Source organism: Crocuta crocuta, unplaced genomic scaffold (genome assembly GCF_008692635.1).
Source record: "Crocuta crocuta isolate KB4526 unplaced genomic scaffold, BGI_CrCroc_1.0 scaffold127, whole genome shotgun sequence".
Taxonomy (NCBI): Eukaryota; Metazoa; Chordata; class Mammalia; order Carnivora; family Hyaenidae; genus Crocuta; species Crocuta crocuta.
This window is the reverse complement of record NW_027532008.1, coordinates 8,729,552-8,755,220: the sequence shown is the minus strand read 5'-3', so window position 1 is coordinate 8,755,220 and position 25,669 is coordinate 8,729,552. Positions and strand designations below refer to the sequence as shown.

The following is a 25,669-nucleotide window of genomic DNA, read 5'->3' as shown; positions in this document are numbered from 1 at the left end:
AACTGACTGAGCCACCTGGGCGCCCTCTTGTGAGAGCGTTTTAAAGCAAGCCGGGTGTTGAGGTTTGGGGCCCGTTGGTCCCTTGGGTTAGAGACAGTTGTCAAAGTGCTGTGCGCGCGCCTCTAACCAGAGTGTCCTTTCTTTGTAGGAGCAGGAGCAGTGACTTGCACCGGAGAGCACCCCAGTGGGGGGAAAAGAGCGATCCTGTCTACCCCTCGGGGGCCCGGGGGCCCTGGAGGGAGCCCCGCTCTTCTGCAAGTGTTATCAGGGACGCTTTCAGCTCCAGCACCTGTTTCTGTATTTGAAACTGAAGTCTTGTTTCTTGTTTTGTATTTTCTCTCTAGAAACTGCAAGGAGGTGGTCTTAAATAAATGAAACATAGGCAGCCCGGTGCGTTGCCTGCGCGTCTTTGCCTTGGGTCTCTGAGCGGGAGGACNTTTTGGGCTCGCTTCTACCTTGTATAACGGGAGCGTGGAGGTGGCCGCGGCGTTGTCTGCTGACGATGACAGACGTCTGGAGGAACCCTGCCCCGCTGCAGCCGCTCCTTAAGATCTGTGTGTTGTCCCCGCCAGGGCACCTCTCAGTGTGTGTGAAGTCAGATAGCTGGAGGCGTGGACGGGTGTGGAAGCGGACCGCGCGGACAGCTCGCTCCATCCAAGTCATGGAGTCCCGGTGCTTTGTGGAGCCGGAGGCAGTCCCGGCTTCAGCTCTGGGGGCTTTGCCCTGGGGAGCCGGGAGAGCTCGTGGCCCTTCCGCCTGGCTGGGGTTGATTTAACTCTGCCCAGCAGCTGAAGTTGGAGGACAGAGGGGCCGCTTCTGATGCCCCTCTGGGAGTTTATTTCTTTGGTTTCACTTGAACCAGCGAGGCTGGATGCAAAAGTAATAACAGTAGCATTTCTTCTGAAAACGTTCTGAACCGAGGAGGGAGCTCAGTCTTTCATACCATCTTTCTCCCTTTACAACAAAATTAAGATGGGCAGAGCTTGATCCCACCTGGTGCTTTATGCTGTGCGTGTTGATGGAGCCTCCTGTGGGAGCTAGGTACTGCTCCAGGCAGCAGAGGTAGAGGAGAAAGTAAGACACAAGCCCCCTGCCCTCGAGGAGCTTAGAGTCTGCTGGAAGCCAGACACACAGATCCTCGATGCGAAGCGGAGGAGCGCAGAAAAAGTGTGGTGAGAAGCAAGGAGAAGCAGCAGCTAAATCTGCGGGTGGCCCAGCGGGACGGGGAATACCACGGACTCATACTTGACGTTGACCTGGACGTTCCAGACAGACGAGGAAGGGCGGGAAGGTGGCTTCCGTGAAGGCTGGGAATCCCGCCGAGTGTGGTAGTGGGGGCGGTACAGTGAGGAGGTCCGTAGAGCCAGGGTGTGCAGGGCCCGGAGACGTGTACAGGGTGAGGCCGGCACTGGCCTGGAACTGGTATCTGACCCCCGTTCTGAAGCATCGATCAGACAGTTCGTGCAAGTGTTGTAATGAGTTGATTCAGGGTAGAAATCCTCTCTCATTTATCCCTCCTTTCATCCTTCACCCTACGCCCCGTTTCCAGAAAGGTGTGCTAAGCTCTGGGCCAGAGCAGGCAGCAGCAGCTCTCTGCCCTGCAAACTGTCCAGACTCCTCTCCTCTCTGAGCTTTTTATTTGATTCACTTAAAGCCCTAAGTGGGCCTGAGCCCAGGACCCAGAGCCATGGCCATGGCTTGCGCTGGCCTAGCCATTCTGCTGTTTTATACTCTGCCCCCTTCATTCCATGATCAAGAACATGCATGTCATTAAAAAAAACTTTGCAACCTGTTTCATCCCTTACTTTTGTCTTCTCCCTTTTTGCTTTAAAAGTTAATATTTCCCTCCAATTTTTCCATCTTTACTCAGGCAGAGAGGAGAATAACAGGTCCCTTCCCAAAAAAAGAAAAAAACAAAAAACAAAACACAACCTCCCCACCAATTCTCTAGATATGGCAGAATATGGAGCAGAAACGGACAGTGGCAGCAGGCTCCCCTATCTCGTTAGCTGTTGGCTTGGACATTATATTTGGAGGATCCCTTTGCCCAGCATCCCTGAAACGCCGCTGATGTGTTTGAGAAGCCGGTGAGCTCTGGGAGGGAATGATTCTGGGCAAAGACTGGCCAAAGGAAGCATTGGCTGTTTGCTTTCATTCCAGAGTACTTTGTATTCCTGCCTTGGAGCCCTTCGTGGAGACTGGCCCAAAGCACAGTGCTCCATCTTGTCCCCACTCCCTGCCCCCATCGCAGATCAGCCTTCAGAAAGTTCCAGCTGGTTGGCGAAGGCACACATTCTGTTCTACTTTAAGTTTCATTAGAAATTCAAGTCCTCCGGGGGCTCTCTTCCCTTGTGGGGCTGTGAAACTTTGACTCTGCTTCTTGTCTGCCCTTCTGGAACCAAATAGAAGGAAATTCATGGGTTTGGGGAGAGAGCGATGGGAACCCAGCTGGGCACAGGATACTAGGATAAAGCTGTGGCGCCCCGAAAGTGGCCTGCTCTGCCAACATATATAAATTCATACAGCCTGAGCTTGACACTGTATAATTTGGCCCAGGACAATATGTATTTTGAACTCATTTAGGTGAATGACTTTGGCATTCCAAGTACCCACTGGGGGGGCCTTTATCAGGCTGCATTTGCCTTATTGCAGAAGTTTGTTCCGAGAAATGGCCTCAGCATGCACTCCAGGGTGTCATCCTCTCTCGTCCATTTCAAAAGCTCCAACGACGCAGTCTTGAAGTCCTGCTTATACGCAGAGATCGGCAATGAAGGAGCCATCTATGTAGATTTGCTTTTAGTTTTCCCAAACCTCACTGTTTACATTTTTTTTTTTTTATGTAACCAAAACATAATTACATTTTACTTGTCGTGGTTCANTTTTAGTTTTCCCAAACCTCACTGTTTACATTTTTTTTTTTTTATGTAACCAAGCCATAATTACATTTTACTTGTCGTGGTTCAGTCTGATTGTATTGTTGAAGGACTATTTTTGAACCTGTCCAAATAAACTCTGCAAAGAATTTCCACAAGGATGTGCTCCATGGGGCCGGAACAGCCTTCATCGCGAGTGGTGCGGAGACAAAAACGGGTTCCTATTGCACGTTTTCTAATTACATAAATGCAAAGGCGTGGAAGGGAGAAAGTGGAAATTCTAAGTACCAAGAGGAATGTTCAGTTGAGAGTAACAAGCTCATCTGGAAGTGATCACTTTTTTCTTTCAGTGTGCCACACGCTCTGCCTCCCCTCAGACCCCGAAGGATGGGGTCAGGGTGAGCCCAGACCCGGGGAGGAGCAGGGCAGAGGTTCCCTGGTTCGCTGAGCAGCCTCCTGAGTGCCGGGCAAGCATGAGGGTCAATGATCCCTGTTCCAGCTAGAAAGTTCCTCGAAGGAAGAGGGCAGATGGGGAGCAGGGGAGAGGCAGGGACTGTGCGAGAAAGAGCACGGGATTTGGAGTCAGAGAAGCTGGGTCCCAGTTCCCACTCCTCCCTCCACCTACTTGCCTTGTCGTGTGACTCCCTGATCTGTAAAGGGAGGAAAAGAAAAAAAAAATAGAATTCCTTCCTCCCTTCCAGGCTTTGAGGGTTAAATACATGTGCTCACACAAGTATTAAAAAGAGGTTGTTGCTGAATCAGAATGGAGTACAGGGTGTCATTGATGGTGGGCGAGAGATTATTCCGGAGTAGAAAAGGCATAATCCTTGGGCTCAAGGAGTCACTTCTTAGAGGCTATATTAGCAAGATCTGAGAGAGAGAGACCGAAGTCTCAGATGAGCTTCTTGTAATAAAACAAACTAGAAGTTGTTAGGAAGTGCCGCGTCCGCACGAGTGTTAGTATTCACTGTGCTCCATTGAGATACACGTAAGTGCAGCCACTGCGGCACCTCCCCTTCGGAAACTACCTGAGCTAAAACTCACACGGGACGCTAGGAGGGGAAGGGGGACAGGGGACACAGGAAATAGAATGGGGCCTTCCGGTACGGTAGGAAACAGCTCTGTCCGTGAACATTTTGTTCAGATAGCTGACTTCAATTGTGCCCTGCTCACATAGGAGCTCAGAGCTAGGAGCTGTAAGTGGGGGAAGGTGAGGGAAAGAATTCTTGGAGGAATTCAGGAGTGGGCAGGAGAGGAGTCTTTAATAGGGAAGAAACTGGGGCTAGAAAAAGGAGCTCATTATCAACGCCCAGCCAAGTCATCTCTCCCTCTTCGTGGTCCAGCCAGTCTGAGCCAGGCAGAACTTAATCCGATCACCTCTAGTGAATATGTAATAATAGTGTTTATGGGGCACATACTTGGTGCCAGATACTGTTCTAAGGCTTCACATATGATGCTTAATTTTTATATTACTCTCTCTGAGAGAAGTACTATTATCATTTATAGATGAAGAAACAGATTCTAAAAGGAGAATTTAACTTGCCCAAGGACAAACAGCCACAAAGTGATACAGGCAGGATTTGTATCTGATTCCAGCTCTTAACTACTCAGTTGAACACTCTTTAAACCAGGAAGGGTCATTCAGAGGGGTTACAGTGTTTAAGTCTTAAACTAGTTGAAATCAATCAGTTTCACTGGGTTTAAATTGAAAAGGACAAGTTGATCCAATTTCAAATCGCTGTGTTTGTTTAAAAAACAATTCCTGTGTTTATCAAACAGAAACACAATGGTCAGTCAGAGTTTCAGGCCAGTGTTACAGATGAGTTTTGTTAAATCCTTGCATATGTAATAAAGCATCATGACTTTTGATTGACCTGTGTATCTTTAAGATTAAGCACTTTTCTGTGTGTGTGTGTGTGTGTGTGTGTGTGTGTGTGTGTGTGTGTGTGTGTTAAGTTTATTAGAGAGTCAGGAGAGGGTAGAGAGAATGGGAAAGAGAGAATCCCAAGCAGGCTCTGCACTGTCAGTGTGGAGTCCAGTGCAGGACTCAAACTCACAAACCATGAGATCACAACCTGAACCAAAATCAAAGAGTTTGGGAGTGCCTGGGTGGTTCAGTTGGTTAAGCATCCGACTTCCGCTCAGGTCATGGTCTCACGGTTCACTGAGTTCGAACCCTGAGTTAGGTTCTGTGCTGGAGAGCCTAAAGCCTGCTTCGGATTCTGTGTCTCCCTCTCTCTCTCAAAAATAAATAAACATTTAAAAAAGAAATCAAGAGTTAGCTGCTTAACCCACTGAGCCACCCAGGTGCCCCAGGGTTTTGGTTTTTTTTTTTTTTAACATAATTTACAAACAGTAAAATGCGCCCATCACCTGGTAGAAAATGAAAACCCTTTTTATAATGTATATACTGATGATACTTTCTACCTTTGTATTTTAAGAGGCTAAATACTTTTGTAACTTGATTTGATATCAATCCACATGTATAGAAAGCTGTGACAATAGGGACTCCTTTGTACCCTCTACCCATGTTCACCAATTATTCACATTTTCCCTTATTTACTGTGTCACTCTGTGTGTCTATATAGAATTTTTTAGCCATATGAGACCTCATGTCCATTTACACATAAATATTTCAGTGTCTGTTTTCTAAGATTAAGGACATTCTTAGATAACCACAGTATGATGGTCTAAATCAAGGAATTAACGGGGTGCCTGGCTGGCCCAGCAGGTAAAGCATGGGACTCTTGATCTCGGGGTCATAAGTTTGAGCCCCCACATTGGGTATAGAGGTGATTTTAAAATAAAATCTTTAAAAACAATAAGTGAGTCAGGGAGTTAATACTGATACAATGCTATCATCTAATCCACAGTACATGTTCAGATTTTGTAAATTATCAAAATAATACACTCTCTTGCTTTTTGCCCAGTCCAGGATCATGTACTGTATTTAGTTGTAAGGTCTCTTTCTTTAATCCAGAACCGTGTATCAGACTTTCTTCTTGCTCTTGACATATTTGAAGAGTAGAAGCCGGTTATTTTGTAGAATGTTTCTCAGTGTGGGTTTGTCTGGTGTTTCCTCCATGATTAGATTCAGGTTTAGCAATTTCAGCAGACACGATGTATCCTTTCAGTGCAGGATATCAAGAGGTACGTGAGGTCCGTGTGTCTTAACAGTGAACTTTTGGTTACATGGTGTAAGAGGTGCTTGCCTGGTGCCTCCACTGTACATTTCTAAATTTTTCTTTGCAGTTAATAAATTATAGGGAGAAAATTTTGAGATCGTCAATATCCTGTTCCTTATCAAGCCATCATTAGATTTTAGCATCCATTGGTGATTTTCAGAATTCATTATTCCTTATGGCTGGATGTCACTATGAGGAAGAACTTTCCCTTCCCCCCCCAATTTATTTGCTCATTTATTCCTATCATTATGGACCCCTCGATTCTCATTTTGTTAAATTGGTTATGATCCACGACTGTCAATATTTATTACTCAGATTGTCCAGATTTGTCTTTTAGGAGCTCTCCAAGCTGACGCCTATTTTCTTTTGACATACCCACTCAGTTCTTTAGGGACAAGATAGTCCAGACTATTCCAGTATTTTCTTTACCCCACCCTCCGAATCCGACCATTTCTCCAAGGAGCCCTGGTTCTTTTTAGGGGAGAGTGGTAGCCAGGAACCAAGGTCTGCAGGTGTGCGCATCGCTGTCCGTGTGTCGGCATTCCTGGGCCCTTCAGCGGAGCTGGGAAACGGGTGTGTGCGCGTGCATGTACATGACCTTGAGTGTGTACTGATAACTAAGTCCAAAAGCTAGGGTTTTGTCTGGCCTAACCCCATCCCATTTTGTAACTCCCTCATCTAACAGAAACCTGCCTTTAGGGTTGACTTCTTCTTCTTATCATTATTATTTTTTTATTTTTCTTAATGTTTATTTTTGAAAGAGAGAGAGCGTGAGCAGGGAAGGGACAGAGAGGGTGAAAGAGACACAGAATCCAAAGCAGGCTCCAGGCTCTGAGCTGTCAGCACAGAGTCCAATGCAGGGCTCGAACCCACAGACCGTGAGATCATGACTTGAGCCAAAGTCGGATGCTTAACCTACTGAGCCACTCAGGCGCCCCTAGGGATTTAAATTCTAAAGAGCAGTATTTATTATCAATGAGATCCACTTGGCTTCCGCGTATATATGTGTATAGATGACTGGAAATACGCAGTGATTCTTTGAGAGAGAGTCCGACCCAAGAATGCTCTCTGGGCTCAGCAGATCTTCTCCCTGTTCTCCTCTCTCCCTCTTTGGATGCAATCAAGACTCAAACTACATTTTTCTTATCGTAACATTTATGTGTAACAGTTTTATCCTTACAGTTTTCAGTTAGGTAGTTGAGTTTACTGTTTCATATGTTTTCAAAACCCCTAAATTAACTTGCTTTGTAAGTGGGTGGCCCTGCCTGATCATTTGTATGGGTCAGTGACTTTGAATTGGAAGAAAGGCTTCCCCAAATTCTTACTATAGGGCATCTTCTGTTCTCTTCTGAGCTGCTTCTCTGGGTCAGACTTTGATGAGAAAGTCACTCAATCTCTCTGGGCCTCATTGTAAGATGGTTGTAATGATCCCTTCCTGCCACACTGTACAAATGCGGGGTCGTGCATCCTGTTATTTTGGAGAAAGGTGAAACAGCCGGCTAAATGTTATTTTATGATATAATCAACTATGTACCAAATTATGATCAAATGAAATCATCTTCCCATTTATTTTTTTAAGTTTATTTTGAGACAGACACAGTGCAAGTTGGGGAGGGGCAGAGAGAGAGAGAGAGAGAGAGAGAGAATCCCACGCAGAGCCCAGTGTGGGGCTTGAACTCACAAAACCGTGAGATCATGACCTGGGCCGACGCTTAAAGAGTCTGATGCTTAACCGACTGAGTCACCCAGGTGCCCCTCATCTTCCCACTTAAAATGGAGGGATATCAATTGTGATATCACACGACAGACTCTTATACCACAGAAATAATGAAAAGATCCACCACTGTTCCAGACTTTACTTCCCCTTCCCCATGGTGGACTTCATGGATGAAAATCCAGTTCTTGTTTTACCAGGAAAAGCCCCACTGCCAAGGAGTATAAGGTAGTTACAGAACCTTCCTTGATCCATTTAGATCCTCTTTCTTTCTTTCTTNTTCTTTCTTTCAACTTTTTAAAAAAATTTATTTCTGAGAGAGAGAGAGAGACAGTGTGAGCAGGGGAGGGTCAGAGAGAGAGGAAGACAGAGAATCTGAAGCAGGCTCCAGGCTCTGAGCTGTCAGCACAGAGCCCACATTTAGATCCCTTTCTTAAAGACCAGGAGCTTGAGCCATATGAGGCGAACATCAGAACACGTCAGTCAGTAGCCACATCCCTCAGGGTTTCTTGACTCCTCTTCCTGGACCCCAGAAACGAGCCTTAAACTTCTTTTTGGCCTGAGCCTGATCTGTAAAGCTTTGCTCAGTCAAGGCAGAAGGGTCTTGAGGATTTCTTTTACCTTATCAGAATCTTTGTAAGACTTCTGATGGCCTCTCAGCCTCCAGCCTCACCATCTCCCCTTAGTTAAAACATTTTTGTTGTTGTTTAATTTAGAGAGAAAGAATTTTAAGCAGGCTCCACACTCAGCACAGAGCTCAACAGGGACCTTGATCCCATGACCCTGGGATCATGACCTGAACTGAAATCAAGATTCCGAGGTTCAACTGACTGAGCCATGCAGGTGCCCCTGTTTCTTTTTCTTTTTTTTTTTTTTTAAGATTTTAAAAAATCGTTTTAAGTAATCTCTACACCCAGCATGGGGCTTAAACTTACAATCCCCAAATCAAGAGTTGCATGCTCCACAACTGAGCCAGCCAAGCACCAGCCCCCCACCCTCCACTATTTTTAACAATGTTTTAGGCACATTATTTCAGTTCAGGAATTCTCAGTGGCTCCCCACTAATGCACAGAATATTGGTCCAAATTTCTTAGCCCAGCATTCAAGGCCCTCCACCAACCAACTCCTATCTCTGCCTCTTAATATATGCCCACTGCCCCCTCCATGGAGTAAGTTAAAGGCAGGAGCTTGGAGCCATACTTCTGGGGTTTGAATTCCAATTCTGACACTTCTTTGCTCTGGGGCCCTGGAAGTTACTTAACTCTGTCCGTGCCTCACTTTCCTTCATCTGTAAAGGGGATGATGATAATACCCTTAAAAGGTTATTATGAGAATTAATTCACCAATCTATGAATTCATTAATCTAAGAAAAGCTTTTTGAACAGGGCCTGGTATATAGTAACATTGGACAATATTATTATTTCCCCCCTTTAATCTATTCTCCACATGGCAGCCAGTGTTAAAACATAAATTGGATTAAGTCAGTCGTCTGCTCAAAACCTTCCAATGGCTTTTCATCCTGTTTGGAGAGAAAGCCAAAGTCAATACAGTGGACTCCAAGCCTCACTGGCCCTCCCGGTACCTATCTGACCACCTCTCCCTTGCTCCTCCGCCCCAGCCATCCTGTCCTTGCTGTGCCTGAACACACTGGCACGTTCCTACCTCAGGGCCTTTGTACTTGCTGTCCTCTGCTTGTGGTCTCTGAGCACTTTTCTTCCAGGTGCCCACAAAGATCACACCCTCATCTCCTTCTAGTCTTTACTCAATGTGTCGTGCTCGGTGAGATCTTCCCTGACCACTCAAGTCTTTCTGGGTTTTTTTCAATGTTTATTTACTAATTTTGAAAGAGAGAGAGGGTGTGTGCAAGTGGGAGAGGGGCAGAGAGAGAATCCCAAGCAGGCTCCGTGCTGTAAGCGAAAAGCCCAACGTGGGACTCGCTCCCATAAACTTTGAGATCATGACCTGAGCCAAAATCAAGAGTTGGACACTTCACCGACTAAGCCACCCGGGTGCCACCATTCAGATTTTTCCCCCCTAAACTGTTTATTTATTTTTGACACATGGAGAGAGAGAGAGGGAGAGAGAGAGAGAGAGGGAATGTGTGTGCTTACCAGCGGACAGAGACAAGGCAGAGAGAGAGGGAGACAGTGGATCTGAAGCAGGTAGAGAGCCTGATGTGGGACTCAAACTTATGAACCATGAGATCATAACACGAACCATAAGATCACAACCTGAGCCAAAGTCAGATGCTTAATTTGGGTCTTTCTTTTATATTTATATATTTTATTTTTTTAAAGTATATTCATTTTTTTGAGAGTGAGTGGTGGAGGGGCAGAGGGAGAGACACATACACAAAATCTGAGCTGTCTGCACAGAGCCTGATGCGGGCCTCGAGCTCACAAACCGTGAGATCATGACCTGAGCCGAAGTCGGACACTTAACCAACTGAGCCACCCAGGTCCTACACACACCCTAACCCACTGCTCTGCTTTATTTTTCTTTCTGGCATTTACCACAGTCTGTCTGTCTCTTTACCTCCAATGTTGCTTGTCTCCTCCCACTAGAATGTAAGCTCCCTGAGGACAGATTTGAGTTTGTTTTCCTGTTGTATCCTTAGTCCATGAATGGAGCGGACACATGGCAGGGGCTCAGCAAATATTTGCTGAGTAAGTGACTAATAGTATAGGAACTCTGTGTCAATCAAACTAGTTAGTTATTCCTGAGACACATTTTCCCAGGGGTGACCAGTTCAGCCAAGCTTCACCTCACGAGCCAAATGCATGCATTTGGTGGTGACTGTCTGGAGCCGCTGTGTTAAGAAGGATTCTGAGGTTATATCTGGGCCAGTCTGGAAGTTGTGACGTTACTGCTTATGCCGTGGAGGTGAGGGCCACGCATTTGTCAAATGCAAACCCCTTTTCCTGGCTTTTTCTTTCTTAGTGTGGACTGCTTCCATGACCTGCTCAAGTCTTCCTCATATCTCAAGGCCAAGTTCAAATCCCGCCTCCTTCAGCAATGTCAGCCCCTTGGGACTTTGCTCCGCTACTTCTCTTTGTCTGTGTGTCTGTCCTCCCTTGTCTCTTACAGGGCAGCCATTACGCCTTCTGTCCCTAGGACTTGCAAGTGATCAATGAAATAACTTTGTTTCCATCCAGATTTTTTTTGGGGGGTGGTGGGGGTGCCTGGTGGCCCCGTCGGTTAAGTGTCTTGACTCTTTGTTTTAGCTCAGGGACATGATCTCAAGGTTCGTGGGTTTGAGCCCCACGTCGGGCTCTGTGCTGACATTTCAGAGCCTGGAGCCTGCTTGGGATTCTCTGTCTCCCTCTCTCACTACCCTTCCCCTGCTCAAGCTCTCTCTCTCTCAAAATAAATAAACATTTTTAAAAAAAGGCTTTTTTGGGAGGTAAATAATCTACTTCTGCAAGTTAGCTTACGAGCATAAGATACTCGAGAAGCTCAAAAGACAGGTGTGTATCTAGGATGTTTAAGGCAAGAACAAAGCCCTCAGCTTCTTCAGTGGTCAGAATTCCCTAGAATTCCACTTTGACCGTGACTCAGCTGCCATCATGGTCCCTCTCTGTCTTATGGTTCAGACTCCTCAGAGAGGGTGTGATTGGCCCAGCCTGGGTCAGCTGTCTGCTCTGGTCCAGCCTGTACTGGCCGGGAGGGCAGGTTCGGGGGAACGAACTTGCTGCTGGGGAACCCTGTTTATTTGTAGACATAGTTGGAAGCTGCTTCCCTAGCGGAGCAGCTGGACAGACACCCAGCTGTTGTTCTTTTGTGCCTTTTTCTCCCCCAATTCCCAAGTTCTTAAAAAGAGGGGATTTTTCTTTTTTTTTTTAATTAAAAAATTTTGTTTTAAATTTCTGAGAGAGAGAGACAGGATAAGCAGGGGAGGGTCAGAGAGAGAGGGAGTCACAGAATCCAAAGCAGGCTCCAGGCTCTGAGCTGTTAGCACAGAGCCAGACGCGGGGCTTGAACCCACGAACTGCAAGATCATGACCTGAGCCGAAGTCGGATGCTCAACCAACTGAGCCATCCATGCGCCCTATGGGGGGATTTTTCAATGGATTCATCAGGAGCACAAAAACCTTAAGAAAAAAAGCTGTTCCGTAGGGTATGAAATCCGCACAGGACCACCTCTTGCGAGGGAGAAGAGCTCTCTGTGCAGCCACTGGGAGCTGGGAAATGGAAGAAACAATGTCAGCAAACAACGGACAGGTGACGCGGTCAATTACTGTGTTTGCCATGGATGGGCAGCAGGGTGAGGATTTCCAGCCTGTGCCCCCTTCCTGACAGCCAGTCCTGGTGCTGCCATGTGGAGGTGGGCGGGTGGGACGGAGGGATGCTGGGTAGGAAGCAAACAAATGGGGGGGGGCAAATGGAGGGTTGGGGAGAGCTCCTGGCACCCTGTCCCTGGCAGGACATTCACTGTCACAGCTGAGCTCACAGTCATGGCCACCATGCTGTGCTGCCTCCCCACAGGGGAACAGGAACAACCACTGGGGCCAGATGGACTTGGGTTGAAATTTCCACTCCCAAATTCCCAGAATTCAGTTCGAATCTCTGACCCTCTTCTCTCCCCCCACCTCCCCCATTCTTAGCATTTGAGCCTCTTTTTGATTCCCGGCCTCCTACCCCTGCCTATAAAGGGTATTTCAAACTCGGATGCCTTGCAGGCCAAGGGCCCTCCCCTGGGGCCTCATTCATGCTCTCTGGTCCGGCCAAGGCCACATCCCTGCATCAGACCTGGTAGCACATAGCCACCTTCTCCTCCTGCTTTCTCTGAGCCCAGGATGGGGCCCAGAGGCTTCTGGAGCTTCTAGAAACAGGGGGAGGAGGAGGGGGAGGCAAGAGGAAGAGCCCAGGGGGTGGGCCCCGAGTCAGAATGTCCGATTCTCCTCCTGCACCTGCTGCCGACTTGCTTGGCAGACTTAGGCGAGTCCTTTTCCTCCAGGGGACAGGCGACTACAACTCTAGCAGCCACCACTTCCCGAGAGGGGCGCACCTGCCACACTCTTTGCATCGTGTGCATGGCCCCCCGTTAGCCTGCTATTGGGTACTGTAAAAATTCCTACTTCACAGATGACGAAACTGAGGCTCAGGAAGCGCATTAGTTGAGTGAGGTGGGGAAGCTTTGTGCTAAAGCCTAGGTGTGGTCCAGGGACGCTGCCCCCCCGCCTTCCCTCTGCTGTAGAGGAACCTCCCTAAAATAGCCTTCCATTTCTGGAGCACGTGCTGTTTTCCAGAAACTGTGCCAAGCACTTTGCATCCATTTATCTCCTGGAGTCCTGGCTCCTTCTCATGACGGTCTTCCCTTGAACATCACCTCCAAGCCGTCTTCTGAGGCTTCTCCCATCCCATCACCCACCCCACCCCCCGACTTACTCAGTTCCTTGATTATGAGAAACCCGTTCATCTGCTTCCATGTCCCTGTTCCCTGTTGCAGAACATGGGCTGCTGTGTCCTCGACACTCCCGTGCCTGTGTGGCACACAGTAGGCACAATAAATATTTGTTAAAATAAATGCACGAGTCCAGACAACAGCTCTATGGAGTACCACGACCAGCCGCATTTTACAGAGAAGGAAACCGAGGTCCAGGCAGCAGCCTGCACAGAGCCCCAGGGCCCGCGGGTGATGGAACGACGGCTCAGACCCGAGCAGGAAGATTCCAGAAGCTTCCGTGATGAGCCCTAGCGGCCCCTCCCAGCTGCAAATGTGGAAGTGTGGACACACTCGGTCTTTATCTCCTAGAAAAGGGAGGGACTGTGCTCCTCCCGGGCACCAGTACCAACCCTCCCTCCGATTGAGTGGGCAGGACTGGGAAGGAAGGCCTTTTGCTTGTTTTCACTCTCCAGGGGCGTGCAGAGGTTTGCACCCCTGTCGAGGCCAGGCTGACGGGATTAGAGGAAACAGCTGGCCCGAGCCCGTGCCCTGCGGGAGGGAGCTCACATTCCCGGGACTCGGGGAGGGAGCGGCTCCCCACAGCCCAGTCACATTCCAGGTCGGTCATTTTCTTGAGCCCAGATGTTTGCTAATGAGCTGGGGAGAGAGGCTCTCAGCCCTCTACCCCAGCTCTGGGCCCCACATTACTCGGCCCCAAGAGGCTGGCCCAGGGCCAGCAGGCTCTGGCTTCAGGCCCGTGCCCTGTGCCAGCCAGGCCTGTCGGGGCAACTGGCACACTGTTGCCAACCAGGTGCATCTCCGTGAGCTCGGAGACTCTGACGTGACAGGTTCTGCCTTTCCTGAGGGCCCCCCCCCCCGCCCGGCCTCCAGGCTCCCAGTGGGGTAGCATCCTCACCGCAGCCGGATGGGGAGAGGCTCCTGAGACCGCCAAGAGGGTGTGGCGGTCAGGGGAGCGCAGGCTTCGGGCTTGTCGGGTCTGGGTTCAGGTTCCTCTTTGTCAAGTCGCTAGTGGTGCGATCTCGGGCAGGTCGCTAAACTTCTGGGGCCTCGAGTTTTCTTGCCTGTTGAATGGGGATGATGTCGAGACCGCGGTAAGGATTGCACAGGACAAGGCGGCACACTGCTTCGCGTGATTCCTGGCATGTAACCTCAGCCGTTGAGGCTATTGACGAGTCACCTTCTAGAGCCCCCTGCCCACATCGCAGTCGTTCTGTGCTGGCCAGGCTTCCCCAGGCACGTGTGACTCAATGTGGAAGTGCAAAGGTGGTTGGGATTGTTCTAGAACCTTCCTGTGTTTGAGAGAGTTGTGGCTGAGCTGTCAAGGCCTTCTACCCCAGGCTCTCTGTGTGATCTAACAATCTGGGCTACACAATCAGCTTCCCACAGTGCCCGTGAGGCTTCTTTCAAAATGCCAACAATCCCCTCCCCACCCCACCAAGGTCCGCATTGAGAATGGTGATTGTATTTCCCGAGTGCCTCGTGTGTACACGGCAGTGAGGCCAGGCTTGGTGGGACCCGGGCATCCACCAGACGGGAGCTGGCCTCACCCCCTACCGTGTGATGTGAGCCACTCATCCTCTAGGTTTTGCTTCTTTCTCTCGTAAAATTGGGAATAACACTACTGTTTATCTTATAATGGGGACCAGGCACCCACCGAGGAGCTCAGTATGTGTGAGCTATCGTGATTGTTACTGTATCTGCATATACACAGGATAAAGAATATGCATAGTATGTGCCATATGATTGCTATTATTGTTCTCCTGGGAACACTTACTGCACCGAATTCAGCCAAGTACAAGTGGACACTGCCCTCAAGGAGCCAGGGGTCTAATGGAGAACAGAGATGTGCACTAGGAGTCCGTGCTCCAGGATTACACCCGAGGAGGGAGAAGTCTGTGCTACTTCAGGGCCTTGGGAAGTCTTCCCAATCTTGTGCTTGAAGAATGCCTTTACCAGACGAAAGGGGGAGAAGCGTACCCCGGGGCGGAGGGAACAGCATGAGCAAGAGCTAGGAGGCGTGGGGATGCGCCTGGGTTTGGAGCCATCCGAGCACACCCTGGAGTTACCAACAGGCCAACAGGCCACTAGCAGCCGCCCAGGATGCTCCGCAACCCGTGACACCGAACGGCCGCGAGCTTCCAGCCAGGCTGGGGTAAGATACATGGACATGTACAAATCTGATAGGAAGGCACAATCTCCAAGTCCCACCACTGTGTCCGGGGCTATAACTTTCCAGGAGCAAAGCTGTTTGCTCGTTCCACCGAGAGCACACAGAATAGAAGGGCACGACGCCACCCACCCAATGCGGACTGATCAGTTGGACCTCCGAGGCGCAGCCGGGCGCCGGGCCTGCGCTCTGCCCTTCCTGGGAGCCGGAGAGGTGAGCCCGTTTCCCAGCGCTCCGGGGCTGTAGAGCCCCCTCCGGGGGCGCTCACACCCTTTTCCGGATGCTTACTTAGACCAGCGCCCGGGCGGAGAGGAGGCTGGGCGGAGGGCGAGGGGCCCCAGGGTACCAAGAGCCGGACGTGCCCCGGGGTCGTGCCCGGGAGCGGATAGGTTGGGCGCACCGCCGGTCTGCGGGGCGAGGACGGTCGCCCGGAGCGCCACGCCCTCGGAGCAAGATTGCAATGCCCGGTCCCCACAAAAAGAGGCACCTCCATCTTTGTCACCCCGAGGCCCGGCCCGGGAAAAGTTAGGGGAGGGAAGTCGGAGCGCAGAGAAAGCCGGCGGAGGGCGCTTTAGAACGGGCCGGGNGTACGTTTCTGCCTCCTTTTTGTCTCTCCCCCTGTCTGTCTGTCTCCCCATCCGACCGCCGCGCCTCTCGCCTCTCCGTTTCCGTCGCTTGCTTTCTGTTTCTTCCCTTCTGCCTTCGTGTTCGGTCTCCTTGGGTTCTCCGCGCTGCCCCTCTGGGGGGAGTCCCTCCGCGCCCGCGCCTCTCCCTGCNCGCCCCCCCCGCCCCCCCCCGGTGGGGTTCACGAACAGTTTCCTAGACCCGGTGAAAGAAGCGAAACCCTCCCCCTCCCTTCCGCCTTGCCCTCGGGGCCTGGCCGGGGTCATCCCCCTGGAATTGAGTCTGGGGCAGGGGGAAGCCAGCCTTTCCGGGGGCTCAGTTTTCTGAAGAATTCCACCCCCGCGAGGCGGCCTGGACAACTGGGCTCTGCTGCCGGCCACCTGCCCGCCCCGCTCCCTGGGCGGGGCGATGCTGATCTTTTACAAGCCGCAGTAAAGGGGGCGGCTGCCCGCCTTGGCGTGGCCAGGGGCTTGGCAGGCGGGCATCAGAAGAGAAGGGCACATTTTCAGGCTTTCTGAGGCCCTCGCCCAGCTGGAGGACACCAGCCTGTAACTACGGGAACCCCAGGAAAACAGAGGTCAGGGCTGGAGGCCAAAGGCTGGGCGCTGGCGGGGTGGGGGGTGGGGAAGCAATTTGTCAACAAGGAGCCCCTCACCCTTTGTTACTGTGGAAACCACCGGCCTCCAGAAACTCCCCCAGAGGCTGGGACTGCTTGGGTGTGGTTTGCCTTCAGTTGGGGCCAAAGAAAAGGCGAGACTGGAGCATTTCCTTGACGACCCTTGCCCCTCTCCCCCAAGCCCCTGCGAGCTGGACCTCTTTCTCTAGGGCCTGCGTGTTGGAGGGGTGCATGGGGGGAGTGGGTGGTCTGCGTTAGCCACGGATATATCCTCATTCTTTTGACGTGAGGTTTCAGACGGAGTTTGGCTCTTTCTCCCCGCCCCCCCGCCCCAAGGGTCTGAGGCTGCAGAGTGGGCAGGGGTGCTGGTGAGGTCGGGCCCTGCAGCAGCTCATTACCATAGATTTGTTTTGGAGACGGTTTTTGGTCTGTGGGAAGGGGAGTCTGCAGGTGGGAGGGCCATGGCCTGGGTGGCGAGGTTGGGGGGTGGGGTGGGGGCTGTAGCCTGGAAGGTGCAGCTGCCTGGCGTGATGGACGGGCCAGGCCTTTTGGGCGTGGGCTTGGCCCTGTGTGCCCACCCCCTGGACAGTCAGTTCATGGCCTTGCTGGCACTGCCGGTCGGTCGGGGAAGGAAGGAAGCCACCCTGCGGTGAGACGGGTCATGGAATCACAGTGGCCTTCAGCAACCCACTGGAGCCAGACTGCCCTTGAGGGAAGCTGCTAAAATGGACATTCCCAGGCCATGCTCCGTGTTGTAGAGGGTGCAAGTGTGAGGCTCAGGGAGGCAAAGCAAATGATCTGTGACTCAGTGAATCAACCGATGAGCTTGGGCCTGAACTTGTCCTGGGACCCCAGAGCGGGCGCAGGGGAGCCCGCCGAGCTGAGTGGGACTGGGGTCTGACGACCCTTGGCTGGCCTCCCAGAGCGGCCTTGCCAGCCGCACCTTTCACGGAAGTCCCTGCGCCCATTCCAAGACCTGAAGGGACTGCCCCACCCTCACCGAGTCCCCAGCCTAGGGCTGTGGCCGCAAGAGCCACACCCTGTGCACCGGCAGAGAGGACAGCCTGGCAGCTATGCCCAGCCTCTTTTCTCCAGGAGGGGGTTTTAGGGGGCTGATCTCCCCAAGACCCTGTCCCTTCCGTCAATGGCCCCGGGGTGAAAGTCTGAGTGGCGTCTTGCTCTCAGCTCCCACCCTGGCCCGTCAGTGTGCTGGGTAGCGCTCCACACTTTACAAAACCCTTTCTGAGCCATCATCTCCAATGGTTGAGTTTTCCCTAAATCCAGTTTCATCCGGGAGGCTGCAGCCCCAGACTTCGATATTTTTAGGATGCACCCAGGATCTGGTGGGAGGAGGTGGGGGAGAGGGGAGGGCCAGGGGCGTCTTGTGGGAGGCAGGAGGGTGCGGGCAGAGTTCAGGGACCCTAGGCTAGCACTAATGGTGACATTAGTGAGGATTTATCCCGTGGCGGCCACGCTCTCCAGCCCTTTCCACGCACTGCTCAATTCAGTGCTCACAGCTGGCCCGTGAGGCGGGTGTTCTCATTGTTCCCACTTTGCAGATGGGGAAATTGAGGCACAGAAAGGTTAAAGCGGCAGAGCTACGGTCTGAGCCTGGGTCTGTAGCAGTCAGTGGTGGAGACTCTGTTGTGGAGAGCCCAGATCTTTCCGTGTGTGTGTGTGTGTGTGTGTGTGTGTGTGTGTGTACAGGAAGAGAGGGAGAAGGAGGGACTTGATCAGTTTGAAAACAACACTCGACAAACCCCAGGTGCTTACCATGGGAATCGATGTCTCCCGAATATGACGCACAGGTTCAAGCCTCCATCCGGCTGGGACCCCGAGTGGGAAAGCTTCCCCGAGCAGGTAACAGAAGCAGGAGTTGAAGTTGGCCAGAGGCTTACTTTACTACCAAGGATTTGCCAGCCCTGCCCTCACCTGCTTCCACACTAGGCTGCTTGCTGGGAACGGTGACTCCAGGGGCCTGGGTGTGTGTGTGTGTGTGTGTGTGGCTGGTGGTGAGTGGACCATTCTGCCCAGAAAATCCTCGTGTACCTGGCCTGAATATTCAGATTGACTCCAAGGAGGAAACAGGCAGCCACTCTTTCACTTCTTATATAAAAGGGATGCTCACAGTGGTTGTGGGTGGGCTGGAGGTCTTCCTTGAAAGCTAGTGACTTTCAGGGAAAGTGCAGTGACTTGAGGACTTGATTCCAGGCCCTAGAACCCAGGCAGCAGGATGAGGGGAGGACTCTTCCCTGTGGAATTTGGGGAGCCATGGCTCCTAAACTGGCTGGGCCTCAGAACCATGTGAGAGCACTTGTAGATACCCAGGCCACAGCCCGGACCTGTGTGGCCAGAATAGTCAGGGCTCGGGCCCCAGGCATTTGGGTCTGGGCAGACATCTCTGGGAAGTTGCTGGATTCTGGTAGGTGTGACAAAAGCACCCCAAATACCCCACCCCCTGCCCTTCCCCAGGGACCTTCTGAACCAAGGGTCCCAGAAAACCACCCAGAGGCTCTCCTGTGTCCATCTACTTCCTTCTTCCTCGGTGTGAGCGATCTGGGTGCTCACCTCACTGATCTGTGCTTCAGTTTCCATGATGTTGGAACGGGTCAGCCATTGTCCCCTCCCTTCCCCCCACGGGAGCTTCCTTTCTGTCTTGTTGGCAGCCTAAGATGTGTCTGGGGTTTGCAGATCCTCTGAGGATCTGGGGGGTTGGATTTGGGGCAGCAGTGGGCTGATGATGCCCCCATTGAAGCCTCACCATGACGCTGAAGAAGACTTGTATCATTCCTTTCCCGAGGCTCCCAGGAGCCAGGGGTCGGCCATGGCTGCATGTTCATCAGCGGGGCGTCTCGTAGGCGGGGCGGTCTCGTGCAGGAGTGGAACTTGAACTCTGCTCCGAGGGAGTGCTAATATGGATAAGAGGCACAGCCCGCTGGGGCAGGGCCAGGGAGCCCCAGACCTCTTGCCAGCTCTAGACCATTCCCTGGGTGCCTTCTGCCTTCACTTGCTCTGTTCCTGGCTTTGTCTTCTGGGAGCCTTTCCACCTGCAAAGGTAGCTGGTGGTTACCTCGCACATGTCCATGGTCAAATCTGGGTATTAGTAAATCCAAATTTTGTAAGCTTAACTCTCTCAAACCTCCCTGTGCCTCACTGTCTTCATCTCTTGAAGGGGGGGGGGGATAGTACTATCTCTCTTGTGGGGTTGGCGTAAGGACACAAGTGAATACGTGTGAAGTGCCTAGAACAGTGCATAGATCACAGCCCCAGCTCTTGCTACTGTGAGACAGGCAGGGAGTGTGCTGGGCTGTTAGGGGGAAAGCCCCCTCTCCCCCCGCCTCCTTGCCTTTACTCATGCAGTGCCTTCAGCCAGCAGCTCCCCCCTCTCCCCACCAATTGGTAACTAACTGTCATCCTGAATTAAATCCAGAATTACGAATCTCTCCTTCCCTCCGCCCCAGCCATCTCTGACTGCCCATCTGAACAACCACTTCCTCCAGGCCCACCTCCCTCCACCTCCCTTTTTAGGCCCTGAGTTCTGAGTGGGCGTAGGGTCTGGGCCCCCAGCTCCCCTGCCCTCGCCTCTGTCTCTGCCCGCCTGGAAGGTGCTCAGGGGACTGCGTGTTTCAGTGGAAAAGCATTGCTTGGCCTGACTTGCTGGGGGACCTTGGGGCGACTCCTTTGTGGGTGGGTGGGGGATCCCTCTTCCCACCCTGGCATCCTAGGAGTCCCCTGTCTTGTGTGACCTTCAGGGAGGGAGGAAGAGATGAGACTCTGTCGGTGAGGCTCTCATCGGAGGAAGGAAGGTCCCCCTGCAGTATAAAGAAATCAGCTGAGTTGCTGCTTGAAAAAAACAAAGCAAAAAAAAGCATAAACCACCACAAACAAAAAGTCCACTAGCGAAGAGCGCATCCCAGTGCGGAGGGGGCCGCAGGGGCTCCTGGGGGTTGGGTGTGAGAGTGGGTCAAGGGTGGGTGCATCCTGATGACAAGTGTCTGTGGGAGAGGCTAGCCCCGGGACCTCCCGCCTTGCGCTCCGGTGCCCCGCCCTCTGCTGCCTGGCCCGCCTTTCCCACGCTCTCCTGGGGCGCTGGGGGTGGGGGTCAGGGCTGGCCCCAGCTGGGTGCCTGCCGATTGCATCCGCTTAGTCGTTCTCCCCAACAGGGCTGTGCTCCCCATCTTAGGGCTGAGGCCAGCACAAGTACGCAGAGAGGTAAGCTTTATTTCTGGAAGCCACACCGCCCCCCGGTGGGAGGGCCGACTTGAACTAGGAGACTCCAGGGGCTGTGCCTGTGGTGTGAGCCGGGCAGTTGGCTGGAACTCAGGGCTGCTGGCTGGGTAAGCAGAGTGTGGCCCCAGCCCCTCTGAGGTCCCCGCTGGGCCTGGCAGGTTGGCTTATGGGGTGACAAGACCCCGCCCCCCAACGTGGGCTCCGCTGGATTAGCTCTGGGCTGTGTACTGGGGAGAAGAGGGACTTTCTGTCACCAGTCGCTGTGTCCCAGGCCCCTGACTCCAGCACAACCTCACCCTTGCTCTGCATCCCAATAAGCATTGTTTTATTAACCCCACCCCCGGTCGCAGCTCTGCCCCCTTTAGCCTGGCCCCAGCCCACGGGCTCCACTCCAGCCCCCCACACCCAGCCTTCCCAAACTCAACTGCAAAGCACACCCAGCTGGGCTCCAGGCTGCTTCCAGTCACCCTCAGTCTCCACTCCCAGTGAACATCGCTCCGGGCCCCCGGCCCCTCCTGGCCTGGAGCTGATCTTCCCGAGGACTTGCCATAGGGTCAGGTATAGGACAAAGACCCAGACCTCTCTGAGGTCTCTGAGGGGCTGGTCGGTCCAGCCTGGGGAGGCCCAGGGAGCTCCGGGCCTCCGGGGCCCCCTCCTGCGGTGCTGTGGTCAGACCCTCACTCAGAGGCCAATTCCCTCGACGTGGAAGAGGACCTGGTGGGGCCAGCAAACCTCCTGGATGCCCAGCTTGCTGGGAAATTGGTTCCCAGTTAGGAACAAGCCCATTCTGTTTTGTTAGGATGCGGTTGTACTGAAAACACGGCTTCGCTGCCCGTCTTAGGAGACCGGAAATGCGTGGGTGAGAGCTGGGTCGTGACACAAACGCATTTGGGACAGGGCAGGACACCCCTGCTCCCCTCCTGCCATTCTCCCCATTTCAACCTTCCCCGCTGGCTGGGGGCAGGGCTCACCCAGGCATTGGGGTCCAGCCACATGGGACTTGCCTCTTCTGAAGACCTCCCACAGGACAGAGGGGCTGAGCGGAACTTTCTGGGTGGAGAGGAGAGAGAGAACAGCCCTGCAGGCCAGCCGGGCCCTGTGTGCAAGCCCAGCTGAGACCACCTAGGCTCTCCCTGCAGGAGCAGGCAAAAAGCCCCCCTGCCCTGCCCCTCCCCGCCCACACCTCCCCCTTCCCAGACACTTTCACCAAGGTTACCTGCCACTTTACGCAGGGGGTGGGCTGAGGGTAGGATCGTTCTGAATGGGATGTTCCCGTCTAGTGCCTGTGGGACAGCACCTGGCCCCTGATCCCAAGTCAGCCACCTCCAGGCCCTTTTTGGGGTGCCTCAAGACCCTGAATCCCGAACTGACTGAGCCGGAACAGTTCTCAAGCCTGGTTCCATATCAGAAGCACTTTGGGAGCATCCTAGAGGCTCACTCCACTCTAGAACCTCACTCCTCAAGCCCCCAGGGGATTCTCATGCTCTGCCAGGCTTAGAAGCCAGCGGTCCAGGGCACTTCACTCATTTTACAGATGGGGACACTGAGGCCTGGGTGTCCAGGGCCTGGCTCCCAGTCCAGTGCCATTTCCTGTCCCCAGAGGACCCCCTTGCAGGCACTGACCGCGTTTATGAGCTGCTCTGAAGCCCCCCTCCTTCACATGTTTGGAGGTGGGGGAGAGGGCGAAGTCCACGGAAGATGAAGTTGGGGGACAAACACTGAGAGAGCCCCCTATGAGTGGAATCCTTCTGACACACGCTGCCCTGCAGCGCCATCTGGTGGCAAATTCTGGTATTACGTTCTCCTTCCATCCAGTTTACAGAGGGGCCGGCGCCCGGCTTGGCCTGTCTCGGAGGTTGGGATGGAGCTGGGGGTGACGTTAAATACACATTCATCTCAGGGCTCGAGGCTCTGGTGGGGCCTCCAGAGACTGAATAGTCTGGTCCAGGGTTAGCTTTTTCACCTGACGCCCAGCCAGCCGAGGCGGCACCAGAATTCAGTGATGGACCAAGGAGGTTAGTTTTCCTGGTGGCTGACCCCCCGGGCGACGTGCTCAGGAGACGTGCTGGGTGGCCGGCCCCTCGAGGGCAGGCGCTGTGCGGGCAATCTTTTGTGCTTCCCGGAGGCCCCCGGCGTCACAGCAAGGAGGGAGCTAACGGTTGCTCAACACTCACCACCCACCAGGCGCTTGGAGGCTCCGCATCTTGTGGGGCACTCGTCCTTTGCCGTGCAGCCTCACCACCCCCATTTCTTAGACGAAGAAACTGAGGCACAGGCATAAAAAGGAACTTGCTCGAGGCTGCACAGTAAGTTATACAAGTAACACATACGGAGCGTGCCTCACTGCCGAGGGCCTTGCATGTCACCTTCGTGACCCCTGCCCCATGCACGTATGTTAGCGGCCCCACTGTCGAGGTTCAGAAAGGAGAACTACCTTGTCCGAGGTTGTGCTTCGCTGGTTGGCGGGAGAGCTAGGATTCGAGGTTGTGCTTCGCTGGTTGGCGGGAGAGCTAGGATTTGAGCCCAGGCAGTCGGGTGTCAGAGCCCGTGCTTGTGACACCACCGGCCGCCCTGTCCACCGCCCGCTGGCCCCGCTGGCCTCACCTGCTGTCTGCGCTCCGTTCCAGGGCTCTAGAGGGACGGGCACGATGCTTCAGGTCCTGGTTGGGGCCCTCCTCCCCGCGATGCTGCTGGCCGCCCCTCCGCCCATCAGCAAGCTGGCGCTGTTCCCAGACAAGAGTGCCTGGTGTGAGGCCAAGAACATCACCCAGATCGTGGGCCACAGCGGCTGTGAGGCCAAGTCCATCCAGAACAGGTGGGAGCCGGGGGGTGTGAGTGGAGGGGAGGAGTACAGAGACCGGAGGGAGGCGGGGACGGGGCTGCCTGTCCCTGCCTCCACCACGGTCGAGGGCACGGTGACCATCTCCTCCCACAGGGCCTGCCTAGGACAGTGCTTCAGCTACAGCGTCCCCAACACCTTCCCACAGTCCACGGAGTCCCTGGTTCACTGTGACTCCTGCACGCCGGCCCAGTCCATGTGGGAGATCGTGAGTATCCCTGGTCGCCCCTGCCCAGCCTCCACCCGGAGAGCACGCGGGCCTTGGCCACGGTGCTTATGAGTAAGGCCCCACTGTGCGCAGGGTCCGGGGCGTGTGCCGGAGGTACAGGCGTGGTCCTAGCCACGCGATGGCTTATGAGTCTGACACCAGCATGTACAGGACAAGGGATCTTGAAGAGTTCCATCCTGGCATCGGTCACATTCTGAAATCCTTCTAGTGGTTTCCCATTGCCTTAAAATGAGACCGAAATCCTTGTCGTGACCCACAGTGCCTGGCATTGCTCTCTTTCATTCTCTCATACCTACTCTGCTTGTTACCACCACAGGGCCTTTGCACATGCTCTTTCCCCTGCTTGGCATACCTTGCTTCTACTCCTCACTCAGTTAACGTCTATTCATTCTTCTGCTCGTGGCTCAGCTTCATTGTCTCAGGGCCCTTTCCCACCCCTCTGAGCACCGTGTGCCTCTGCTCTGACATCTGTCACATCACAGTTTTTTGTCTGCATGCAGGTGATTTTGACAAATCTGTTTCCCCCACTAGACTCTGAATTCTTTGAGGAACCATGCCTGTCCTTGTGTCCCCAGAGCTGGCAGGGAGTAGGTGCTTCGTGGAAGGGAGGAGGGAGAGAAAAGTGAAGGAAGGAATGGAAAGGAAGGAGGGAGGGTAAAGGAAGGGCCATGAGAAAAGTGTGACATTAGGGGAAGAGCAAGACCCTGAAGGGCTCAGTAGGGCCGGTGTAGGCTGGGCTGGGGGGTTTGGGATCAGGCTCTTTGAGGAAGTGATGCTGGAGCACAGATCCGGAGGTTGAGTAGAAGTTAACTGGGCCAGTTTGGCACAGGAGGTAGGGGTGGGTTAGGAGAGGACCTTTCAGCCACAGGGAACAGCATGTGCAAAGCCTTAGGCAGCTCAGAGTTGACGGGGGTGGGGGGTGGCACAAAGTCAGGGGTGGGGGGTCAGCCGGAGGCAGCCTGAAGGTCCCAGGGGGCCTTGGTAAGGAGTCTGGACTTTCCTTCAAGTGCCCTGGGGAGCACCGAGGAGGGATTTTAGGCAGGGCCGGCCATGTTGGATCTCCCCTCAGGCTGCTGTGAGCGAACGGTGAGGGGCAGCAGGAGTGCATGAGAGGGGACAGGTGGTGGCGCCTGCAGGGGCCCACCCCCTCCCTGTGAGCCAACGGGGGTGTCCCGGGAGGGCTCGGGGGCTCTGGGGTCTCTGGGATTGTTGGTCCCGTGAGGAACGCTGCTCTTGGGGCGCCCCTGCCAGCCCCGGGCCTTCGGAAACGTGTCTTCCCTCCTCTCCTGCCCGCCCCAGGTGACCCTGGAGTGCCCCGGCCACGAGGAGGTGCCCAGGGTGGACAAGCTGGTGGAGAAGATCCTGCACTGTAGCTGCCAGGCCTGCGGCAAGGAGCCTAGTCACGGGCTGAGCGTCTACGTGCAGGGCGAGGACGCACCGGGCTCCCAGCCGGGCACCCGTCCCCACCCCCACCCTGGCGGGCAGACCCCCGAGCCCGAGGACCCCCCCGGGGCCCCCCGCGCGGAGGAAGAGGGGGCTGAGGACTGAGGCCCCAGCTCTTCCTCCCCTCTGGTCCCCTGCGGAATGTTGGGTGTCACCCATGGGGGAACAGGGGTGGGGAGAGAGGCCGAAGCCCCCCCTTGGCACTGGATGGACTTGGATTCACACTTGGACTTGGAATGCTTTCTGGTTGCCGTGGAGATCTGAAGGGAGGGGTCGGGGCCAAGCTGCACAATTTAATATATTCAAGAGTGAGGGGAGGTCGCCGTGGTCTTCAGGGTTCTT

At 53.5% G+C, this 25,669-nt stretch overlaps 2 protein-coding genes across 3 annotated transcripts in view; both read left to right on the top strand.

Annotated features, from left to right (window-relative positions):
- The window catches only part of MICOS10 (mitochondrial contact site and cristae organizing system subunit 10), a 32,650-nt gene extending 32,265 nt beyond the window's left edge, over positions 1 to 385 (top strand). The window contains exon 4 of the mRNA XM_077775649.1: positions 149 to 385. Coding sequence (XP_077631775.1) covers positions 149 to 163 — 15 coding nt within the window. The 3' untranslated portion in view covers positions 164 to 385. The remainder of the gene's footprint in view (positions 1 to 148) is intronic.
- A 16,086-nt stretch (positions 386 to 16,471) lies between these two features.
- On the top strand, positions 16,472 to 25,669 carry NBL1 (NBL1, DAN family BMP antagonist). Of its 2 annotated transcripts, none has more exons than XM_077775818.1 (4): positions 16,472 to 16,547; positions 23,444 to 23,631; positions 23,752 to 23,863; positions 25,184 to 25,669. In XM_077775818.1, exons 2-4 carry the CDS (start codon positions 23,465 to 23,467, stop codon positions 25,430 to 25,432), a joined length of 528 nt encoding a protein of 175 aa, XP_077631944.1. In that variant the 5' UTR covers positions 16,472 to 16,547; positions 23,444 to 23,464; the 3' UTR covers positions 25,433 to 25,669. The 2 variants fall into 2 exon arrangements, with proteins under 2 accessions (XP_077631944.1, XP_077631943.1); XM_077775817.1 differs by lacking the exon at positions 16,472 to 16,547 and adding an exon at positions 20,780 to 20,798.

What these genes read in the sequence shown, in the direction of transcription:
- NBL1 (XM_077775818.1), top strand. Translation starts at nt 23,465, where the DNA reads ATGCTTCAGGTCCTGGTTGGGGCCCTCCTCCCCGCGATGCTGCTGGCC. An exon ending in GCCAAGTCCATCCAGAACAG is followed by an intron (nt 23,632 to 23,751) that starts GTGGGAGCCGGG and finishes CTCCTCCCACAG; the next exon opens with GGCCTGCCTAGGACAGTGCT. An exon ending in CCCAGTCCATGTGGGAGATC is followed by an intron (nt 23,864 to 25,183) that starts GTGAGTATCCCT and finishes TGCCCGCCCCAG; the next exon opens with GTGACCCTGGAGTGCCCCGG.